This window comes from Macaca thibetana, chromosome 1 (genome assembly GCF_024542745.1).
Source record: "Macaca thibetana thibetana isolate TM-01 chromosome 1, ASM2454274v1, whole genome shotgun sequence".
Classification (NCBI taxonomy): domain Eukaryota; kingdom Metazoa; phylum Chordata; class Mammalia; order Primates; family Cercopithecidae; genus Macaca; species Macaca thibetana.
The window spans coordinates 212259549-212282611 of NC_065578.1; the positions used below are offsets into that span (position 1 = coordinate 212259549).

Here is a 23063-nt window from a genome sequence, read left to right on the forward strand (position 1 = left end):
TATTCCACGATGTGAGGACACAGTGAGAAGGCAAGGCATCATCTTTGAAGCATAGAGTGAGCTCGTGAAAGATATGAAATCTGCTGGTGCCATGTTATTGGACTTCTCAGACTCCAGAATTGTGAGCAATACATTTCTGTTGTTTATAAATTACCCAGTCTAAGATATTTTGTCACAGCAACTCAAACAGACCAAGAACCAAGTCAGAGACTGTAAAATAGAAACCACAAAGTACAAGATGCCTTTCTGTGTTTCCATGTGAAATGTAATTGCTGGGGCTTTTCTGACTGGCTGACGTGGTAATAGTTCTCTTTCTTTCAGGGTTGCTCAGTGGAACTGGAGAACAGACTCTGACCATATCTGACACAATATGGAGAAAGCCAGTACAGAGAAAGAAGCAGAGAGAAGGCGACCAGAGAGAGAGCGTGAGAGAGCTGGGTCCACTCACACCCCTGGGCCAGCTCGACCCCTGCCTGCCACAAGGTTTCAGACCATGAATCAGAAAAGTCCCCTTTTGGCCTGGTGTGGTGGCTCATGCCTGTAATCCCAGCATTTAGGGAGGCTGAGGCGAGTGGATCCCCTGAGGTCAGGAGTTTCAGACCAGTCTAGCCAATATGGTGAAACCCCATCTCTACTAAAAATACAAAATGAGCAGGGTGTGGTGGCACATGCCTGTAGTCCCAGCTACTTGGGAGGCTGAGACAGGAGAATCACTTGAACCTGAGAGGCAGAGGCTGCAGTGAGCCGAGGTTCCGCCACTACACTCCAGCCTGGGCAAGACAGAGAGAGACTCCATTTCAAAAAAAAGTAAAGTCCCCTCTTTATTCATTCTCATTTAAGCAATTTTTATTGCCTGCACCTTTACTATACCCTGTACTCAACACACTTTTGTTGCCCTAAGATATGAGTAGTTTATTCTGTTCAGTAACATGTTAAAATGTAAATGTACACATGTTGTATATGGAGTTGAGGACACATCCATATTTTATGCAGAAACAGCTACAACCACTGGATTATTAATAGTGGGAAAACCAGACAGCTAATTATACATTTGCTGTTGTTCTTCTAGGATGTGCACATTAGCTTTTCACTGATGCTGTTAACTGTAATATTTAGTGCCACGATGTCCAAATGAAGGTGACAGAGGAAAAGGAGAACAGGATAGGAAATAGCTTACTGTTATTTTGAAATATGGGCGCTAACGTTACAGGACGGAGCCCAAAGTGTGGATTCAGTCACACACATGCAGATGCTCTTACCATTTCCCTCAGGCTTTGTGTCCTAGGACCCCTCTAGCTATTGTCCTACAGAAGGATACAGCCTGTGGTGGTGAATTTTGTGTCAACTTGGCTGGCTCATAGTACTCAGATATGTGGACAAATATTACTCTGGATGTTTCTGTGATGGTGTTTATTGGATGGGATTAACATTCAAATCAACGGACTTTAAGTAAAGCAGGTTGCCCTCCATAATGCGGGTGGGCCTCACCCAATCAGCTGAAGGCCTTAATAGAACAAAGGCTGACCTCCCCTGAGCAAGAAGGGATTCTGCCTCCAGACTGCCTTTTTTGTTGTTGCTTGTTGTTTTGAAGAAGAAGGATATTTACTCTTAAAAAAAAAGTGTTATCCCACAAAAAGATGTACAGATTTGAAAAACACTTATTTTACTGTATTAAACAAACAGAAAAACAGGCAGAGGAGGTCCAGATGATAGAATTGAAGTAGCTCTGTACAAAAATAAAGATGGTACAATGATGTGACTTCAAAGAAAATGACTTAAAAAATTCACAAACATCTTCATGTTTCTAATAATATATTAATGCGCAAAATATCAAAAATACAAAGTCTAGGTGTATTCCATGTAGGTTTATGATAAACTATTGAACTTCTATTTAATGCATTTACTTTTATAAGCCTTCTCTGTCTAGAAGTACAAACTATACAAGTACATACATGTTGGTATTTTACCATGAAAATTTTAGTTTTCATCTCAAACTAGTGATTTGTCTTTTTACCCGTACTTATAATACATTTCACTCCCATTATAAGACATGTAATACCTTTCTAGTGATACATTTTAATCAATATATTTTTTAAAATATTGATTTTTAAATGAATCTTTTTAGTGCTATGACATGATGGCCTTAATTTAACAGCTGAAGCATGATATGGTAACTATATTGTACTGTTTAATTCGCAGCTATAGGAAAATGTTTGAGTTTTAAAATATAACCAAGATGAGGCTAGATGGTAATAAACACTAAAATACTAGAAAACAGTGAATGAATAAATAATATGTTTTTTTCATCAGGGGCTGTTCATTATTTTGCTTTTAGAAACCTGGGAGAAATTGTCTTGAGTTTCAAATGTTCTGGTAAATCTAGTCGTTTCTTAGCCTCCTCAATGTCGCTGGGAATTGCTGAAATAAGTGACTCCAAAGAAAGTTCTTTTCTGGTTTGAGGTAGGCAACAATGGCCGCATTGGGGATTTCCCCATAGGATCCTCTTTGAAGGTATGCGGGATAAGCCTTTCCATGGACTTCTTCGTATTCTTGTGGTAGGGTCCATCCTATGCTCACCACCACCTAAAGGCCATCTCCACTTCCAACCCTGGCCCAACCATAATAAATGACGATGGATACATCAACTGTAAGATTAGCTACTAAGCTTGTTCAGGAAGATTAGCTGCGGGGATGCCCAGCTGCCTGGAGCCACGGCCGAAGCCCCACACCACTTGGGCCCGGCAGAAGCGGCGCAGATGCCTCATGTTACAGTCCAGTCCGCTCAGGACATGGGCTGCAGCCGGGTCGAATGTTTTGCGGAGCCGCCATCGACGCAGTGCCCGGACCCTGGACCAGAGCGGGTGGGGCGAAGGCATGGCCGTGAGCTCTGCCTGCCGCTGTGGTGCACCAGGGGCCTGGCGACAAGACAACACGCCGAGGTGTGTCCCTGATGCCAGCAACCCAGCAAAAGCTTCCCGGCGACACAAGAGCTGTGTCTTTGGATTTGAACTGCTACTCTTCCCTAGGTCTCCAGCCTGTTGGCCTCCCACATCAGAGTTTGAACTCGCCAAGCCTCAATAATCCTGTGAGCCAATGCCTTAATATAAGTCTCTTTCTCCCCCTCTCCCGCCCCCCACTCTCTGTTTCTGGTTCGGTTTCTTTGGAGAACTCTGGCTAATACAGAATCTATTACAGTCAAAATTAATAGTATCAGACTCAAGAACATCAGGCAGACGGTTCCCCTTCAAACTTACCTAGATTAGGCTGATTTCTTTCTGGCTATGCTACATTATCATTCTTTCATAGATCCTTGAGATAACACATTTTTACCTATTTTCTTATATTGTAGTATATTCTAATTAAAAAGAAAGACTTGAAAATGGACTAACTGTAGATTCTTAACATAGCTCAAATCATCCATACAGCAAAGTCTTTGCTTCTTATATTTGATAAACATGTCAAAAATTCAACAATTAGATACAACATTCCCAAATGAAATGTGGAATGACTCTGATATTCTTCAGGCACTTATGCTAGACTGTTAGTTGAGGGATTTACTGGGTCCTTTACTCTTGTTATGGCATGTAATCACAGGAAAATTGTTACAGCTCGCTCCCAAAGAAATGGACAGCAGCTCTCCTTGCTACGAGCATTATCTGCTTTCAAAGATTAAGCGTGTTCCGTAGGTTCCACTTCCTGAGCAGCCGCAGTATAAAGACTGAGGCCGACCACACAGCCGGGAGGACGCGCTACAGTGATAGCCCAATTATGGCGGAAGGGAAGGGTGGTTTCCAGGGGCGACTGGCTGGCCTCTGTGGCTTGGGATCTCACAGTGTCGCCTGCTCCGCAGACACAGAGCTGTGGACCCCTCAGAGGGGGGTGAAACAGCTTGCTGATTGCTGTCAAGATATTCACTGATAAAATGCAGTGGCAATTACAAGCACAAATCACTTAAATTCCCTTTGTCATATGTCACGGGTGGAGTTGTGTCCCCTTCCCCAAATTCTTACATTGCATCCCTATCCCCCAACACAGCTGTATTTGGAGATCCGGCCTGTGAAGAGGAAATGGTTAGGTGGGGTTATAGGGTGGGAACTAATACAATAGAACTGATGTCCTTTTAAGAAGAAGAAGAGACCCAGAGTTGGTTGTTGTGTTTTGTTTTTCTCTCTGTCTCTATGCACACACAGGAAAAGCCACTGAGCATAGGAGAAGGCGGCCATCCCCAAGCCAGGAAGAGACACTCCACAGGAACTGAACTTGCCACCACCCTGATCTTGAACTTCTAGTTTCTGTAACTATGAGGTAACAAATTCCTACTCTTTAAACCACCTAGTTTGCGGTATTTTGTTAAGGCGGCCCCAGCAGACTACATAAAGCTTAACGAAATCATATACTTATATCCATGTACAGACATTTGTCTCCTTGCTCAATACCTGTACCCTTATGAGACCATGAATTAGGGGGAGCAAGGCCCTGACTGTCCCATTTACTGTGGAGTACCTAAAGCCCAGGACATGTCTGGCATAGAGCAGAGACTCCTTAATTTTGCTAATTCAGTGGATCATTACAGTTCCTAAACAACTATGAGCATATCATAGTTGTATACTTCATATCATATGAAGTATCAGCGGTGATACTTCTAAAAAAAACATATTAGTATGTGGCTTGGAGTCGTACAACCTTCCATGCAAAATAACATTATCCTCTGCGAAGATTCTAGCAAATTGAACACTTCTGACTGTGAGAAACTATATGTATCAAAAGGTGAGAAAAATCAGTTTTCTCCAACCGTGGAAAATAAGGGCATACCTGTTAATTGCTGTCAGATTTTTCAGGACTTTTGTTTTCTCCTGGCAAATGTTAGCGCCAGACAGCTCTGGAGTGAGGCCCTGTCATTCTATCATTATTGATTCACAAGAAATGAGATGTTATCGAAACAAAGAGAGCTAGATCTCAATGATTCTTTTTTTTACAATATTTCACCTTGCAATGCCTCATGGGCTTTTCATCATTAAATGAGGGCTGATGGTATGTGAAGAACAACATTGTAAACGAATGCTTCTCAAATGTTCAAAAAGAAGGGTGCCATGTGAAACACGAGAAAGATGATCAATACTGAAGATGGTGCCGAAAAGAGAGTATAAATGATGCCTTTATTGTGTCTAAGTGCCATCTTGTCAATTCATGTGCTTTGTCTTCTGAATCACAGCATGTCTGGGTTAGTGTCTGTTGGGGGAAACAGGACACCCAATAAAGTATTTCGAAGAGTAATTTCACTATTCAGAAAGTGGAGAGAGGTGGCTTAATGCACTTTTTGGAGCGCTGATAGCATTTTTGAATCTTGTTCTGCAAAACTAGTTCTTGGTGCCCTCAGGCTGTGCTGTGAGCAGAAGATGAAAGCAATTAAGCAGGGCCAGCCACGAGAGACAGACCAGACAGGCTTGCTTTGGTCTGACTTCACCTCTCCCTCGGAGAGTTCCTAGGGGCAGATACATTTGAGCACCGCATCTGAGTTGGTTTTGTGGTGCTTTGCTTCGGCTTGTTTATCCTAACATCAAGGTAAACTGCCTTAAAAGAAAGAAAAGGTACCTGGACCATACTGGGGCCTTTGAACATGAAGCTATATGTTTCTAGGGATAGGAGAAAAGGTAACATAAAATAAGACTAGAAAAAAATATTGGGTGCTTACTGCAGGGACACAAACTCTGGTAAACACTATGGCTGAGGAAATACTAAGGAAATAGTCACAGAAAAGAAGACCTTGAAGTTTGTGGGATGTATTAATCCTGCAGGACCAATCAATAAGCTGTGTTCTCAAAGTGACTGCTACAGGCCAGAAATTCTTGTGTACATCAAGCACGTTTTATGGAATGAATAAAAATCCCTTCTAGTTGTACGTGTTGTTTTAAAAAATATGTAGAGACTATCGCTATGCGTTTTCAAAGGGTTATTTAAAATGTCACTGAACTTGGAATAGCTTCCCCTGCACCCTGCACACCGATATTCTCTCAGAAAACGAACACTGAAATACAACCACTGTCTTATGGTTGTGTTACAAAATTCTAGTGTTAAGAGGGGGTCCCTGCACTCTTTCTGTAATTAAATATCTTTTAGATGTCACCCTTTCCTCGGGTTTTAAAATGCCCTTCTCTCATTAGTGTCAGGTTTTCTAAGGATGATTTCCTTAGAAAAATCATCCTTAGATTTCCTTAGAAATCATCGTTAGAAAACCTCCATCTTCTTTTCCTCCTTTCCTGGGCTCTGAAGGCCACACCCTTCTCTGGGAGAGGGGAGGGGTCCTCCGCTTCCTGTTCCTCTCCTGTCAGTTAGTCAGTACCACCGCTCTGTCTTGGGACCCTGGTGTGCTTGAGCATCAGGATGGGGCTATTCTTGAGGAAGGGAGGGCTGTGGAAGGCTGGGAAGAGTGAGGAAGATACTCCATGACATGGGAAGAAAGTGTTCATGGCTGACGTCCTGTAAACAATGCAATCCATCACCAAGATCAGCACAACAGATGTCAGTTTTACCTTCCGTGTTTTGTGGGGGTTTCTCATTCTGGATGATTTCTTAATGTCCACTTCAGTTGTATTTACACATCCAGGCTGGAAATGGAAAAACAGAGAGACAAATGAATCTTTGGGTATGAAATTTCTGAGCAGGACAATCATGAATGACTCGCTCCCCAGAGCCCAAGCAAATGCCACAATGACACAGATCAAGGGAAGTGTTTTCTGGATGGCCACAGCCAGTCCCATCAGCAGTGGCCAGTCATAAAAGACATGATACTTCTTAACTCTTAAAGGCCTTCAGATGTCATCGTCAAATAACTCCCAGAGAAACAGGAAAAAGAAATAGTTGGGCTGCACATGTGAAAGTGGTGTCAATATTTGTAGCCACAAACCCGACAGAAAGAGTGAGGCGCTCCTGGACAAACGGGTCGATCCCCCTTGCTGGTTATCTGCAGACAGCCTCTTGCAGAGTTCCCTCTTTATAAAAAGTGAGGCTGGGCCGGGCGCAGTAACTCATGCCTGTAATCCAAGCACTTTGGGAAGCTGAGGTGGGTGGATCGCCTGAGGTAAGGAGTTCGAGACCAGCCTGGCCAACGTGGTGAAACTGTCTCTCTACTAAAAATATAAAAAATTAGCCAGGCGTGGTGGTGGGCACCTGTAATCCCAGATACTCGGGAGGCTGAGGCAGGAGAATCACTTGAACATGGGAGGTGGAGGTTGCAGTGAACTGAGATCGCACCATTGCACTCCAGCCTGGGCGACAAGAGCGAAACTCATCGCAAAAAAAAAAAAAAAAAAAAAAAAAAAAAAAAAAAGGCTGTTAGATGGGTGGCTTGCTTTTCCCAAGTTGGAAAGCTCAAATGGCATTTAGTTGAGCCAGCTCAACTCCCAGAATGAACTGTCTTACAGGGATTGTGAAACCCAGTGACTAGGAATCTTTGTTTGCCAGAGACAGAATATACAATGGTTAACATGTGAAAGATGGAGAAAGAAACTGGTAAATAAGATGCCATGCTGCTTCTGATAAATTCCCGACCTTCCTTTTCCTTAAGGGCAGGTGAACCCCTTTAAAGCAGAGGGGTTGGAGAAGTATCGGCAGCCTGCTGTTAGTTTCCTGACAACCTCAGGAGTCTCATCTTGTCGGATTTATTGTTCTGTTGCACAGAAACAAATAGCTGCAAGCTTCTTGTATATTTGGAGGAGGAGAGGGGAGGAGGGGGGAAGAAGAGGGGAAGGGAGAGAATATGAATCAGGAAACAGAGAAGACAGGAGATTCAAAAATACAGGGTAGCTTAAATGTAGAAAGGGCTTAGACATCACACATCCTTTAGAAGAGATGAGAAGTTAATGGCTGCATGGACTGTGTTTCCTTTACTTTTGGTGCAGGATTTAAGGATGTCTGGTATTAGTAAAAAACATCAGCCAGGCGTGGTGGCTCACGCCTGTAATCCCTGCACTTTGGGAGGCCGAGGTGGATGGATCATGAGGTCAGGAGTTCAAAACCAGCCTGGCCAACATGGTGAACCCCATCTCTACTGAAAATACAAAAATTAGCTGGACGTGGTGGCAGGCGCCTGTAGTCCCAGCTTCTCTGGAGGCTGAGGCAGGAAAATCACTTGAACTCAGGAGACGGAGGTTGTGGTGAGCTGAGATCGCGCCACTGCACTCCAGCCTGTGCGACAAGAGCGAAACTCTATCTCAAAACAAACAAACAAACCATCAAGTTGCATGTCTCTGCTCAATTTCTCTGCTTCTTCCCACAGATTGCAAGAAATTAAAGCATTAGATATCCTTAGAAGTGACTCCAGAGAAACTGTGAATGCGGAAGTCTTCTGTGGAGTTGGGATGGGGTTAGGAAGGAAGGGCAAAAAGGCAGAGCTGATGTGATTGGCAGAGTCAGCTGTTCACTACAGTAACAGGAATCAGCTCATTGTGTAATGAGGATAGAGGACACTTTCCTTAAAGAACCATCTCCTGCTAGCATAGCCGTTGGGCAAAAACTCCACCATAATATTATAATGGATAAGGAAGTAAATGAGGAAAACATTTTTTTTCTCTTTTTTTGTAGAATATGTATATACTACACATACACACACACACTGTACTGCAAACATTAAACAAATTATGAGTTTGGTGTGCGTATCTATTTAGGAATAGAAATCACTGGTTCAGCACAGTGGTCGGCTTGGCCGTGTAGGAGGGAGGAAGGGCGCCCAGCTGGGTGGGACTAATTTCCTAAGTGACACCGAGCAATGCACTAAACTACCCCAGCATCTGGTTGCTGAGTATCTGATATTCTGGTTTGATTTTTTTTATGGTTGGCCTAGGCATTCGTTTTTTCAAAAGACCCCTGGGATTTTAATATGCAGCCAGAGTTTACAACCATTGATCTAGGTGTAACAAAGACAAGGTTTTTAAAACACTAAAGGATCGAGTTTTCATTTTCGATTCAATTTCTATTTCTTTGCAACCTTCCATCCCTAAGCCTGAGCCATAATGGAAAGGAAAGCAGTAAAATTCTTTAAACTCCTATCAACATATCAGGAGCCAAGCACAGTGCCAGGTGCAGTGGCTTATGCCTGTAATCTCAGCAGTTTGAGAGACTGAGGTGGGAGGATCACTTGCTTTGAGGAGTCTGAGGCTGCAGTGAGCTGTGACTGAGCCACCACACTCCAGCCTGAGTGACAGGGTGAGATTTTGTCTCTCTCTCTCTCTTGCTCTCTCTTTTTTTTTTAAAGAGCCAAGTATGATAAGATACGTCAAGGAGATTGTTTTTCTATATGTTAAGGGATGGGAAAAATTAGGATATAATATCCAGGAAAAGGAAAGCGTGTTTCTTCATGACCTGGAGGCAAAGAAAGAGAAAGGTAAGATACTGAGCTCAGCAGGTGCCTCATTTTTCTCCTCTGTGGAAGAAACTCGAAGAAGGAGAGGTAACAGGGAGGAATAAAAAATCCCACACAAGTATGAGGTAGCCTGTGAAGTAGTTAGTCCCATGCCCATAGAAGAAGCTCCACATGTGATCAGAGTCAACACGAATTTTATATCATATGGGTGGTAGCAAGAAAGATGAGCTTAAGGCAGTGCTTCCCAACCCTCTCATGTGGCAGTCGAGGCATCTGGAATTTCTTGCATGCCACAGTAGTAAAAGGCACAGAAGATCTAAGAATAGTGGGTGGATGGGAGACTGAGGTTGGGACAAAGGCCACAGCGTGCAGGGATTTTATGCTGGAAGCAGATGTCTGAAACAGACTTCAGCAGTGAGTTCCAGGTGATGAGATGGTACCTCTTGCAGCTGTCCTGGGAGCAGCCCACACTAACCTGCCTATAGCAGAAATCGACAAGGATCTGGAAGATGTTCTGCAGGTGCTTGGCCCTCAGGCCCCACTGCACAAGATTGTAAAAAAACAAAGCCTCTGGACTCCAAACTCTCTTCCAAAACCAGTGTTGGATAGCAGCAGAGAAAGGCTGAGAAAACTGAAAGTGTGATCATTTATCCACAAATGAGCGAGTCATCTAAACCAACTATTTCGATACGGTGGCATGCAGAGCACATGCATTGAAACCTATCCTTCAAATAGATTTCTGAGAAAACTATGTCAATTATAGAAAATACAGAAACTGTATTTTCTTTGTACATCTGAGGAAGCTGAACTAATTTGAACTCCAAAACTCCTTCCATAACGAGCTGGGATTCCAAATCAATTTTACTTCACACCAGGGGGAATAATTAACAAATGGCCCTGGAAATTGTGTCAACCATTGAAGGCATAAAGTGGAAAGATCCCCTCCCCAGAGGAACATATCTGACTGTCAGTCCTGAAAGAAATTAGAAGTTTCATCCTCATGTTTAAAAGATGATGCCCTTTTAAATTTGATTAATGAACCATTAGCTTACATCTGACATTCCCACTTGAGCCAATTATTAACACCACTAATCAGCAAATTAATAAGAAAGCATTGATTTTAAAAGTAAATGTTATTAGAGACTGAACTGTAAGATATGTTTTATAACCCGGCTCCCATCCCAGGAAAATAAAATCTGCCAGTTCAAAATTTGTTACTAATGACTAAATGGTTAAAATAGTAATCTGGATCTGGGATGCTTGTCTCAGAGGCCTTGTAATTTCTAAGGAGGCCTCATGGGACAGCTAATGGTTCAACAGATCTATGATATCTAAGTCAACTAGGAAATTCTTGAAGATTAAAAAAGCTTAGAGGCCCAAAGTTGTCTGGTATACTTCTGAATAATTAAGGTCATGACTCAGTGCTGATAACCCCTGAATAACTGCTTTCAGAAGTCATGCACTGTGGTAAGTGAAGTATGGCAATAATTTTTCTTGAATTCTCTTATGTATTCAATAAATATTTCTTTCTGCATCTAATTGTGAGATCTTGTGACACATGGTGAATTACAGAAACGAAGGCATGAGCCGTATCCCAGTAACTTCCTGATACAATAAGAACGACAGACACATGAATAATCAGAATATGGGAGCATAATGACTAAGTGGAAGTTGACACAGAGCATTATAGGACAACAGAACATTCCAGACATCCATTTTTTTTTTTTTTTTTTTTTTCTGAGACGGAGTTTCACTCTTGTGCCCAGGCTGGAGTGCAACAGTGCAATCTTGGCTCACTGCAACCTCCGCCTCCTGGGTTCAAGTGATTCTCTTGTCTCAGCCTCTCAAGTATCTGGGATTACAGGTGGGTGCCACCACGCCCAGCTAATTTTTTGTATTTTTAGTAGAGACAAGGTTTTGCCATGTTGGCCAGGCTGGTCTCGAACTCCTGACCTCAGGTGATCCTGAGGCCTCCCAAAGTGCTGGGATTACAGGTATGAGTCACTGCGCCCGGCCAAGACAGACATCCATTCTTACGCGCAGTCTGTTGGTTCTCCTCAACACGGCAAACAATATTCCTGTAAACGTTGTTTTTAAGCAATTTTTCAATCTCGATGAGACTATGTTGTTTTTGGTTACTTAAAAAAAAATCAATTATCTTTTTGATGCATATATAATACGTACCACTAGCTGGCACCAGACCTTCATGAAATTCGTAAAATTAGTTTCTGCAGAGCTAAACATATCTATCTTCCCAATAAGATATAAATAACATTATCGTTACCAAGTAGACATTCCACTAAAATGTTCAAATATATACTATTTGCTGGATACAGTATTAAGCACATGGTATTGTAGGATGTAAGGAGTAATGAAATGCTATTTACATTAGCCTGGAAGAGAATTGTGTTATTTCTAGTGATTCAAAGATGAATTTCTTTTCAACCGAACTAAGCTGGGTTGTAACATTATTATAATGTTATTTATTATAAAGTAGGATTTAACACTGTAGAACCCATTCCTGAGGGAGTAAACGGAGCATATCATTGAGAAATATTACTGTCATAACGTTTACGTGAGTGTCCTCATGAGATGCAAAAGAGAAGCTGGAGTTTTTGGTTTCATTATTGATATTTTAAGTAAAAGCATCTAAATGCCATTTAGTTCCTTTCATGCGATAGTACATTTTTGTTAGTTATAGCAGAAGGCATACTTGTGTTCAGGACAAGTTGGCAAAACTTGTGGCGAAGAGCGACAGTGAGAGACAGGAATACAGAACAGCTGTCTTTAAGTTCCATCACTGCAGCTGATGTGTACCTGGGAGAACAGTGTCCTAAATGACAGGTGAGTGCAGGATTAGAAATGCACCGTCAAACACAGCTGATAGCAAGACATCAAGTACACCTTAGAAAGTTTTAAAAAATCATGATTCTGGGAAAATTCAGGTTTGAAATATGCATAGTCCCCCCTTATCCTTGGGGGATATGTTTTACTACTGCCCACCCCCACAAAAGAGATGCCTGAAACCACAGATAGTACCAAAACCTATATATACTGTTTTTCTTATATATATACATGCTTATCATAAAGTTTAACTTATAAATTAGGACTAGTAAGAAATTAACAACAAGAACTAATAATAAAATAGAAAACAACAATAACTAAGAATAAAATAATAAAATATGCCAAAACATGTGATGATGATGGCTTTGGGGTCATTCTGAAGTAAAGTAAAGGTGACTGCAATACCAGGACAGTCGATCTGATAACCTAGAAGGCTACTAAGTGCCTAACATGTGGGTACCATAGACAGCATGGATCTGCTGGACAAAGGAGTGACTCATGTTCCAGCTGGGGCAGAAATGGGATAGATGAGATTTCATCATGCTACTCAGAATGGCACAAAATTGCAAACTTATGCATTGTTTCCTGAATTTTCCATTTAATATTTTTGGACTGCAGTTGACTATGGATAACTGAAACCGCAGACTGCAACCATAGATAAGGGGGAACTGCTGTATTTAGATGGTCCCTGACTTACTATGGCTCAACTTAAACATTTTCACCCTTACTGTGAGTTTATTAGAGTATTAAATGCATTTTTGACTTATAATATTTTTGGCTTACAATGTCTTTATTGGGACATGACCCCATTGTAGGTCAAAGAGCATCTGTATATATAATTATTAATTCAAATAGAAGCAAATTAATGAAAAAGAGTTGCCCCTTTGTAATACAGTACAAGTTTTAAAAATTGCATGCATGACCCATAGTACCCCAATAAAAATGATCCCTTATTCTTACGTGAAGTAATTATAGATTTTAAAGCGTACACTTACATGAAGTAACTACAGATTTTAAAGTGTTCAATCTCAGGATTTTTTTTCTTTTTTTTTTGGCCCAGGCTGTAATGCGATGGTGCAACCACAGCTCACTATAGCCCCCACTTCCTGGGCTCAAGCAATCCTCTTGTCTCAGCCTCCTGAGTAGCTGGGACTACAGGTGAGTGTCACCATGTCTGGCTAATATTTTATTTTTAATTTTTAGTAGAGACAGGGTCTTGCTATGTTGCCCAGGCTGGTCTCAAACTCCTGGCCTCAAGCAGTCTTCCCATCTCAGCCTCCCAAAGCTCTGGTGTTACAGGTGCGAACCACTGTGCCTAGCCAGGATTCTTTTTTTAAAGACCCAGTTCAAGCTTTTCTTCACTTTCTTAGGCAGTTGTCAGTTGATTCAGGCTCTGATTCTTTCAGCCCACCTCCTCCTGACCCATCTGCTTCCTACACACAAACTGAAGAAAGTTGTTTGAGGAAATTGCTCCAAATTCCTTCCATTCACTCTTCTCTATAGTATTTACTCATTTAATTGCTATTAGGTCTCATTTGCTAGCTACAGATTCTTGGGTATGATATCGTGCTTCAATGTATGCTATGAATGAACTCCATGCATCCGAGAGGCAGAAGGAAGTGGAATTATCTGAAGTCAGCCTGAAGCTGTGGAAAGTGGTCAGGTTGAGTAGAAATCACAGACCATGGTAAGGTGGTAAGCACTTTGGTTTAATTCTTTATTTTTATTTTTTAAGGTTTCTTTTTTGTTTTGTTTTGTTTTATTTTTTTGAGACGGAGTCTTGCTCTACCAACCAGGCTGGAGTGCAGTGGCGTGACCTCAGCTCACTGCAAGCTCCGCCTCCCGGGTTCACGCCATTCTCCTGCCTCAGCCTCCCGAGCAGCTGGGACTACAGGCGCGCACCACCACGCCTGGCTAATTTTTTGTATTTTTAGTAGAGACGGGGTTTCACCGTATTAGCCAGGATGGTCTCAATTTCCTGACCTCGTGATCCCCCTGCCTCGGCCTCCCAAAGTGCTGAGATTACAGGCGTGAACCATTGCGACTGGCCCAACTTTGGCTTAATTCTAAACATAATTGGAAGCCACTGGAAAGTTTTAAACAGGAGAGTGACTTCATATGATTTATTTTTAAAAACTCATTCAGACCTTACACTCCACACACACACACACAAACTCAAAATGAATCATAAACCTAAATGTAAAATGCTAAATTATAAAATTTTTAGAAAATAACAGGAGAACGTGACCTTGAGTTGGGCGATTACTTTTTAGATACAACATCGAAGGCACAATCCATGAAAGAAATAATTGATAACTTGGATTTCATTAAAATTAAAAACTTCTGTTCTGTGAAAGATACTGTCAAGAGAATGAGAAGACAGGCCACAAAGTTGAAAAAAAAATATGCAAGGTTATTATCCAAAATAAGTAAAGAACTCTTAAAACCCAACCATAAGAAAATACCACAACCCCATTAACATATGGACAAATGATCTGAACAGACACCTCACCAAAGAAAACATACAGATGGCAAACACATTTGTACAAAGATGCTCCACGCTGTATGTCGTTGGGAAAATGCAAATTGAAATAACAACGAGATACCCCTCCACACCTATTAGAATTGCCAAAATCCAGAACACTGAAAACACCAGTTGCTGGCAAGGATGTGCAGCCACAGAGATTCTCATTCATTGCCAGTGTGAATGCAAAATGGTTGAGCCACTTTGCAAGACAGTTTGGCAGTTTCTTACAAAACACTCTAACCACTCGATCCAGCAATCATCCTCGTGGGCATTTACCCAAATTGAGTCGAAAACTTATGTTCACACAAAAACCTGTACATGGATGTTTCTAGCAGCTTTTTCTTCATAATTGCCAAAACTTTAAAGCAACTAAGATGTCCTTTAGTAGGTGAATGTATAAACTGTGGTACATCCAGACAATGGAATATTATTCAGCATTAAAAAGAAATGAGCTATTAAGCCACAAAAAGACACGGAGGAACCTTACATGCATATTACTAAGTGAAAGAAGCCAATCTGAAAAAGCTACAGATTATACGATTCCAACCATATGACATTCTGGAAAAGGCAAAACGATGGAGACAAATAGTTTTGCCTTTTCCAGATCAGTGGTTGCCAAGGGTTGGGAATAAATAGGCCCAGCACAGAGAAATTTTAGGGTAGTGAAACTATTTTATACGATACTACAACAATGAATACATATCATTATACATTTGTCAAAACCATAGACTGTACAACATCAAGAGTGAACGCTAAACTACAGAGTGCAGGTGATAATGATATATCAGGGTTATATCATTGATTAATCGATTATAACTAATGTACCACTCTGGTGGGGGGAGTATTGATAATGGGGGTGGCTGTGGGCAGTGGGGGAGGTTGCTAGGGAATTCAGCACTTTCCACTCAATTTTGCTGTGAACCAAAACTGCTCTAAAAAAATAAAACTGATTAAAAACCAACCAACCAAACAAAGAACTCATTCAAGAATATTGAGTACTTTGAGAGTGGATTATCAGGGTGGGAACAGGGCAAAGCAGAAGCAAGGGGCCCAGTTTGAAGGTTACTGCAGTTATCCAGGCAAGAGATGATGGCGACGTGGATTTGCACGTCAGCGCTAGAGATGATGTGAAGTGGTTGCATCTGGGATGCATTTTGAAGGTATAATCAACAAAACTTGCTGATGGGTTGTGACTGTGGGCATGCTGAAGAAAACAGAATATCAAGGATGACTCCCATGCCATCTGCTGAGATGGGGAAGCCTGTGAAGAGAAGAGAGGAATCCGAAAACGATTCCTGGGTTGTATTTACATACAATGTTTGTATTTGCTGGAGTCTCCAAATGGAACGCAGTTCTTTCTGCAGTCGCTATGAAGATCACGAATCAGGGCGCTTCCAACACAAATGCCTGCGAAATCATCTGCCCTTGGCCTGTCCTTTCGTGCCATTGATTTTTGCATTATCATTGGTGGTATGAACATATAATTGAATATGCAACATGAAAACATGATGATCAATTCCTGAGAATTTGGTGGAGCTGTCTCTCATTACTCAGAGTCTCTGCTACACTTTCCTAAATTCTTCTTCTGTAGTCCTACCACATTCTGTTAATCTGCTCTAGTTGAAATCAGACCATTTCAGCCTCACATCTAGGAACTTTCTGTGCATCCTTCAATGATACTCCCTTTTTATAGACTAGGAATTGCCTTGCAGGTACCATTCTCGAAGAGCAACCAAGAGGACTCTAACCAGTACATTTGCCTATAACTTCTTTGTGGTGACTGGGATTACCTCTGTTTCATGTTCAGCTTTAAAATACTTAAAATGCTCCCAGCTAGAACTGCTTTGAAATTTAAAAAATCACTGGGTAGAAGCTAAGCTGCCGTAATTATCTTTAAAATAGGGGCTCCTGCAGGAAGAAACAAAAGGCCCGAGGCAAGTGTGCATGGACACTTTGCTGTGACACCTGGCCTGCTGTGCGCACATGAGCGATTGATCTCCTTCCCTTTCTATGATTATGTCCCTACAAAAAGCTGGCTGCTGTGTGAGGACATACAAAGATTTTCAGTTGGATGAGAAAAGTCCCTCTTAGGTTTGAGACTGAACATGTGTGCTCCAACTTGTCCTATGTCCTGGGTTGGCATATTAGGTTCTTTTACACCCATAATTGAAGTGGCATTTTGATTCGCATTATACTGTTCCTCTGGTATTCCATTGGTGGGAGGGTGAGTAGCAACACAGAATTTTTGGGTTCCTGGTCTATGGGCTTAAATGGGTCATCAAACACCTTAAACATTTTTACTTTAACCCTTAATATGTTTCTTGAATGCAGAAATTAAGACATGAAGTCTAGACTATGTCTCTGGTGACAACATAAATTTCCCCAGTGTAAAAGTGAGGTGGCAAAAAGTAGGAAAATGAACTAGCTACTGAACTGGAGAAAACAATCTTTATCTTTTTACACGGTGCTATTGTTAGTACTGGTGACTTAAATGGTATGCTGTAAAGGCTAAAGAGAACCAAATAAAATTTCCTATAGCATAAATAACTCACAGTAAGTTCAAAGGCTTATAATAATTTTTACAGCAGATAGCAGTGGGACAACTGGGAAACGAGTTTGTGACAATCATCACATACTGGAATTAACCTTGAATTACAATAGCTGCCTTGAATTCAATATCTTTGAATTACAAAGGACATGGGAGCTCCTAAATCATATGTTCCGAAATAGAAAAGGCGTGTACCTCCCTGTCTTAGTCTCTTCAGACTTCTGTAACAAAATACCATAAACCAGGTGGCTTGTAAACAATAGACATCTATTTCTCACAGTTCTGGAGGCTGGGAAGTTCAAGATCATGGCAGTGAAAGATTTTGGGTTGGGTGAGGGTCACTTCAGTTCACAGAAGGTTCCTTCTTGCCATTTCCTCACATGATGGAAGACATAATAGTTCTCTCTTGGCTTCTTCTATGAGGGCACTAATCCCATTCAGGAGGAAAGAACCTTCATGACCTAAGCACCTTCCAAAGATCCTACCTCCTAATACCACCACCTTGGAGATTAGGATTTCAACACATGGATTTGGGGAGGACACACATGTTCAGATCAGAGCCCTCCCTTTACAGGACACACATACAGAGAACGGCCACAACACACACACCTCGGTTTAGCAAAATCTCTGTAAAGAAGATTAATTTCAAAGATATACTATGTTGCATTCAACTTGATTTCCAAAAAGAGAAAAAGATTTAGTAGTGTTAGAAAAGAGAGTTTTACATAAAGTTCTTTTCTAGATTTCATATTTATTGCTAAGAGCCCAAACTTTATTTTATTTTCACTGCTAGGAAAAAAAAAATCTTTTAAAATAATTCCCATGCATCCTTGCATTCTTATGTAATCATATCCAAAACAACGGTCTTTCCTTGATGATTCGAGGTCATGATTATTTGAGGACAATGTTATTTTGCTATCTTTAAGACAGCAATGCCTGTGAGGCTAGATGATCCCAACTCCTAATGCCTTTTGAGATTTTATGTGATTTTATGCCATTTTTAGTTCCTCTGCCTTATCCCAGTTAGCTGTCACTTTTTGCTGCTCTCAGCAACCTTGACTCCAGCCCATCTCATTATTCTCTAATTCGTTGCTTGGTTCTGATGTGGATCAGGAAACTATACAAATGCTCCTTTGCCACAGGGTCTCACATTTTAGCAAATGAACCAATGCACACAAGTTAGAGTGTGAGAGTTTAAACAACTACTTTGGTTGAGACTTTTTGAGTTTATGTCTTGGCTGAGTTTTGGATAGAAATAGACTTGGGGATATGAGAGGTAAGAAAAAGTCTAAAAACTGTAAAAAATAAAATGTGGACAAGTTCTCATGACATATTTAGGAAAACTTATCAGTACATAAATATCATAGAAGCCAATTAAAGGGGGTCAGAAGTAGATGACATCAAACGTTTATCTGGAGTTCTAAGAAAGAGGGTGGCATACTGAGAGCTAGAAATTTGTTGTGTGCTCTGAGGGGTGGGGAGAAAAGCTAACTGAGGTGAAGGGCAGCATTCTTGGGTTGCATCTCCCCAGATTCTGAGTGAACAATGATGCGCTCTCTTGTCTACACCCAGATTCTTTTGGAAAAAGCCTGCCAGATTCAGTGCTAATTTTGGTTTAGTTTCCCAAAAAGGATAAAGTGTCCAAGCCAGAACTCTTAGTTTCTCTCCCCTCCTACCTATTCTTTTCTTGGTTTTCTGTCTTTCAGTGAGTGCCTCTAACCATCTATCAAGAGGCTCAAGCCATCATCAAGGAGGCGTCATGGAGCCCTCTTTTCCTCTTACTTCCCTCACTTGACATCAGCATATCTTGCAAACTTTACCTCCAAATATACCTCAAATCTACTGGCTTCTCTCTACCCTCACTGTTACTACCCTGCTCCAAGCTGCCATTATCTCCCACCTGGACTATCACAACAGCCTTCTTATTTGTTCTAATTCCTTTCTTGCTTTCTCCTCCCTTTCCTCAAGTTATTCTCTACACAGTAGCCAGAGTCATCTTTTTAAACTATAGCAACATCACATCGCTCTCCTCTTCAAACCCCCAAAGGGCTCTCATCACACTTAGGATAAAAGGCAAACACCTTGCCATGTTCTATCAGGTGTTATACTTTTTTTTAGACGGAGTCTCACACTGTCGCCCAGACTGGAGTGTTGTGGTACGAACTTGGCTCACTGCAACCTCCATCTCCCGAGTTCAAGCGATTCTCCTGCCTCAGCCTCCTGGGTAGGTGGGACTACAGGAATGCACCACCATGCCCAGATAATTTTTGTATTTTTAGTAGAGACAGGGTTTCACTCTGTTGGTCAGGCTGGTCTTGAACTCCTGACCTCGTGAACCGCCTGCCTCGGTCTCCCGGAGTGCTGGGATTACAGGCGTGAGCCACCGTGTCCGGCCAAGGTGCTACACTTGGCACCTCTCTGTTCTTGCTCACTTCACTCCAGCCTCACTGGCCTTCTTTCTGTACCAGGCCGTTTCTCTGTGCTAGGTGCTACTTCTTTCTCCAAATACTGTGTGGTCCCTCTTGATCACATCACCTTGCTATTATTTTTATCACACCACTTACCTCCACCTGGAGGGTTTTTGCACATTACACTTGTTTGTTTTTTGTGTCTTTCACCACTGAGGGGTAAACTCCTCAAATGCAGGGACTTTATATGTCTTGTTTAGTATCTGTCACCGGAGTCTGAAATTTCCTGGTACCTAGTAGGTGCTCAATGAATGTTTACTGAATGAATGAATGTGAAAGACTTTTTGAACACTACTCGACTATTAAAAATACAAAATGAGTTTTATTCTCTGTTTGCTGGTGTGTGTGTGTGTGGGTGTGCGTGCGCGCGCGCATTTGTGTGTGCTTAAGAATGTTCGCCCCTGTAGCTTAACCTCTTGGCCAACTGGTCATCACCTCTCATTATTATCATACATTTATTTAACAGGAAACAAATACTCCAATTCTTCGGTTAGCCTTAAAAGAAACATTTCTAGTGCAGAAAATTTTAGCTCAAATATTCTTTTCCTGTGCAATGCAATTAGCCCATCGGTTGATAAGTGTAAATGGCTGATAGCAGATTGCTTCCAGATTTGATGGGGGTTAACTAATTAAAAAGCAGGAAGACACTGGGAACTTAGAAAGCCTCAGTTTTAGAGAGGTCAAGATGAGAATAGAGCAAGCTTCTCTGTCCCTGCCTTTATAACTTTGTTTAAAGCGGTTTCCATCTTGACCTACAAATAAATATCCAAGGACAGACAATAGCTGTGCATTTCTTTACCTGGGTGTGCAATGGCACAGCAGAGTTCAGACAACACAACTGAGCCATATTATACAACCAGCGCATCTCCACTGGGCCATATTATGGAGCTGAAGATTAAAACCCATATGAGAAAAACTTGGATTCAAGACACAAAGTAAGAAAAAATGAAGCTAATAATGGCTCTTCTATCGTGCAGTGTTTTGACATTTTTCAACTATAACCATCATCTAATATGAGTTTCATAAGCATTCTCTAAACTATATAGATTAGTCCACCATGAACCTAATTTTCACCAAAGCATATCAAAGACTCACGCCTTGGAAGAGAATATAAATATTATCTGGTCTAACCTAGCATTCAATTCATGATTTATTCTGGCAACTTCTACAAGAGTCATTCCACCTTAGCTCAGATGCTTGTTGCATACTTTCCCCAAAATAGCTCCATCTGCATCACACTTGAAAGAAAATTTCTGAGTAAGTCACTTATTTAAAGGACCATGCCATTTTTAAAACATGTTAATAATCATACCTAAAAAAGACAAATAACATGATGACAAAATAGTTAAGATTCTTGGAAAAGCAGCAACTTCTTTCAGCCTTGGTACCTCTTCTTTCAGAGCGAGTGCAATCAAAACAGTTCCAACCTCCTCAGTGTATGAAATACCACATGTAAAAGGGGTCAGCACAGTTCTCGACACACAGAATATGCAAAGCACATATTAGTTGCCTGTAGTATTAGTATTATTAGCGGTATAATTTGTTATAAATGAAATAATACCACAGAAGCAAGGGACTGGGTCTTCTATGCTTGTCAGGTTTTTTTTTTTTTTTTTTTAGACGGAGTCTCACTCTGTTGCCCAGGTTGGAGCGCAATGGCGAGATCTTGGCTCACTGCAACCTCCACCTCCTGGGTTCAAGCAATTCTCCTGCCTCAGCCTCCTGAGTAGCTGGGATTACAGACGTGCACCACCATGCCCAGCTAATTCATATATTTTTAGTAGATATGGGGTTTCACCATGTTGCCCAGGCCGGTCTCAAAATCCTGACTTCAGGTGATCCACCTGCCTCGGCCTCCCAAACTGCTAGGATTACAGGCATGAGCCACCGCACCTGACTGTCAGGATTTGAGGAAGTTGCTAATTGAAAATAAACAAGTTGAACTATACCAAATGGAGGAAAAGCAAAAAGTTAATAAACTTTAGTAATTTTAGGCCAAATATCAGATTTAATTTTAAAAGAATGAGCATTTTGGGGTGGAATAAATATAGGGTGAGCATGGAGGCAAGAGTGTAAAACTCAGTTCACTTCAAAGTTCTTCTGATCTATCAAGCCAGACCAATACATTGGAGTTCTGTTTTCTTCTCTTCCTTTTTTTTGTTTGTTTGTTTGTTTGTTCTTTGGAGTTCCATTTTCTTAATGGCAGTTTCCTTTTTTTCTTCTCATAAAGGATAACTGCTAACATTTGAAAATACGTGGCTGGGCGCGGTGGCTGATGCCTGTAAACTCAGCACTTTGGGAGGCTGAGGTGGGTGGATCACCTGAGGTCAGGAGTTCTAGAACAGCCTGGCCAATATGGTGAAACCCCATCTCTACTTAAAAAATACAAAAATTAGCTGGGCGTGATGGTGGGTGCCTTTAATCGCAGCTACTTGGGAGGGTGAGGCAGGAAAATCCCTTGAATCCAGGAGGCAGAGGTTGCAATGAGCCGAGATCATGCCGCGGCACAGAAGCCTGGGCCACAAGAGCGAAACTCTGTCTCAAAAAAATAAAAATAAAAATAAAAATAAAAAAAGAAAGAGAAAAAGAAAAAAGGAAGGAAGGAAGAGCGAGAGAGAGAGAGAGAGAGAAAGAAAGAAAAAAGAAAGAAAGAAAGAAAGAAAGAAAGAAAGAAAGAAAGAAAGAAAGAAAGAAAGAAAGAAAGAGAAAGAAAGGAAGGAAAATATGTAAGGACAAATATCTTTTTTTTTTCTTTTCTTTTCTTTTTTGAGACAGGGTCTTGCTCTGTTGCCCAGGCTGCAGTGCAGTGGTGTGATCTTGGCTCACTGTAACTTCAATTTCCCAGGCTTAGGTGATTCTATTGCCTCAGCCTCCCAAGCAGCTGAGACTACAGGTGTATACCACCATGGCTGTCTGGTTTTTGTATTTTTTGTAGGGATGGGGTTTTGCTCTGTTGCCCAGCTGGTCTTGAACCCCTGACCTCAAGCAATTCTCCTGCCTTGGCTTCCCAGGGTGTCAGGATTACAGGCGTGAGACACTAGGCCCGGCCTGACACATATCTTTATGTTGAGTTTTCTGTTAATGAAATGTAATTTGTTTTGAAAAAATCCAGTTATTGATTGTGAGGCGGTACATGAAATTATTGTGAGGGAAATAGCAGAGTTGAGGAAAAATCTAGAGTTTTTTTGTATTTGAGAGAGGATTTGCTATCTTTTAAATTAATCTAGATTGCTTTTAATTTTAATTTAATTGTATTTCTTAGGAAAGAGAAAATTCATTTGAAGAAGATAGCTGATGTCCTATTAAGGGAAGATAGCC

General features: G+C 41.3%; 1 protein-coding gene and 1 pseudogene across 4 annotated transcripts in view; both read right to left on the bottom strand.

The window, feature by feature from the left end:
• The window catches only part of RGS7 (regulator of G protein signaling 7), a 569955-nt gene that overhangs the window by 43397 nt on the left and 503495 nt on the right, over positions 1 to 23063 (bottom strand). For all 4 annotated transcript variants that reach the window (XM_050770857.1, XM_050770848.1, XM_050770873.1 and 1 more), the window contains one exon: positions 6531 to 6605. In XM_050770857.1, coding sequence (XP_050626814.1) covers positions 6531 to 6605 — 75 coding nt within the window. The remainder of the gene's footprint in view (positions 1 to 6530; positions 6606 to 23063) is intronic.
• LOC126942897 (riboflavin kinase-like) lies at positions 777 to 2780 on the bottom strand (annotated as a pseudogene).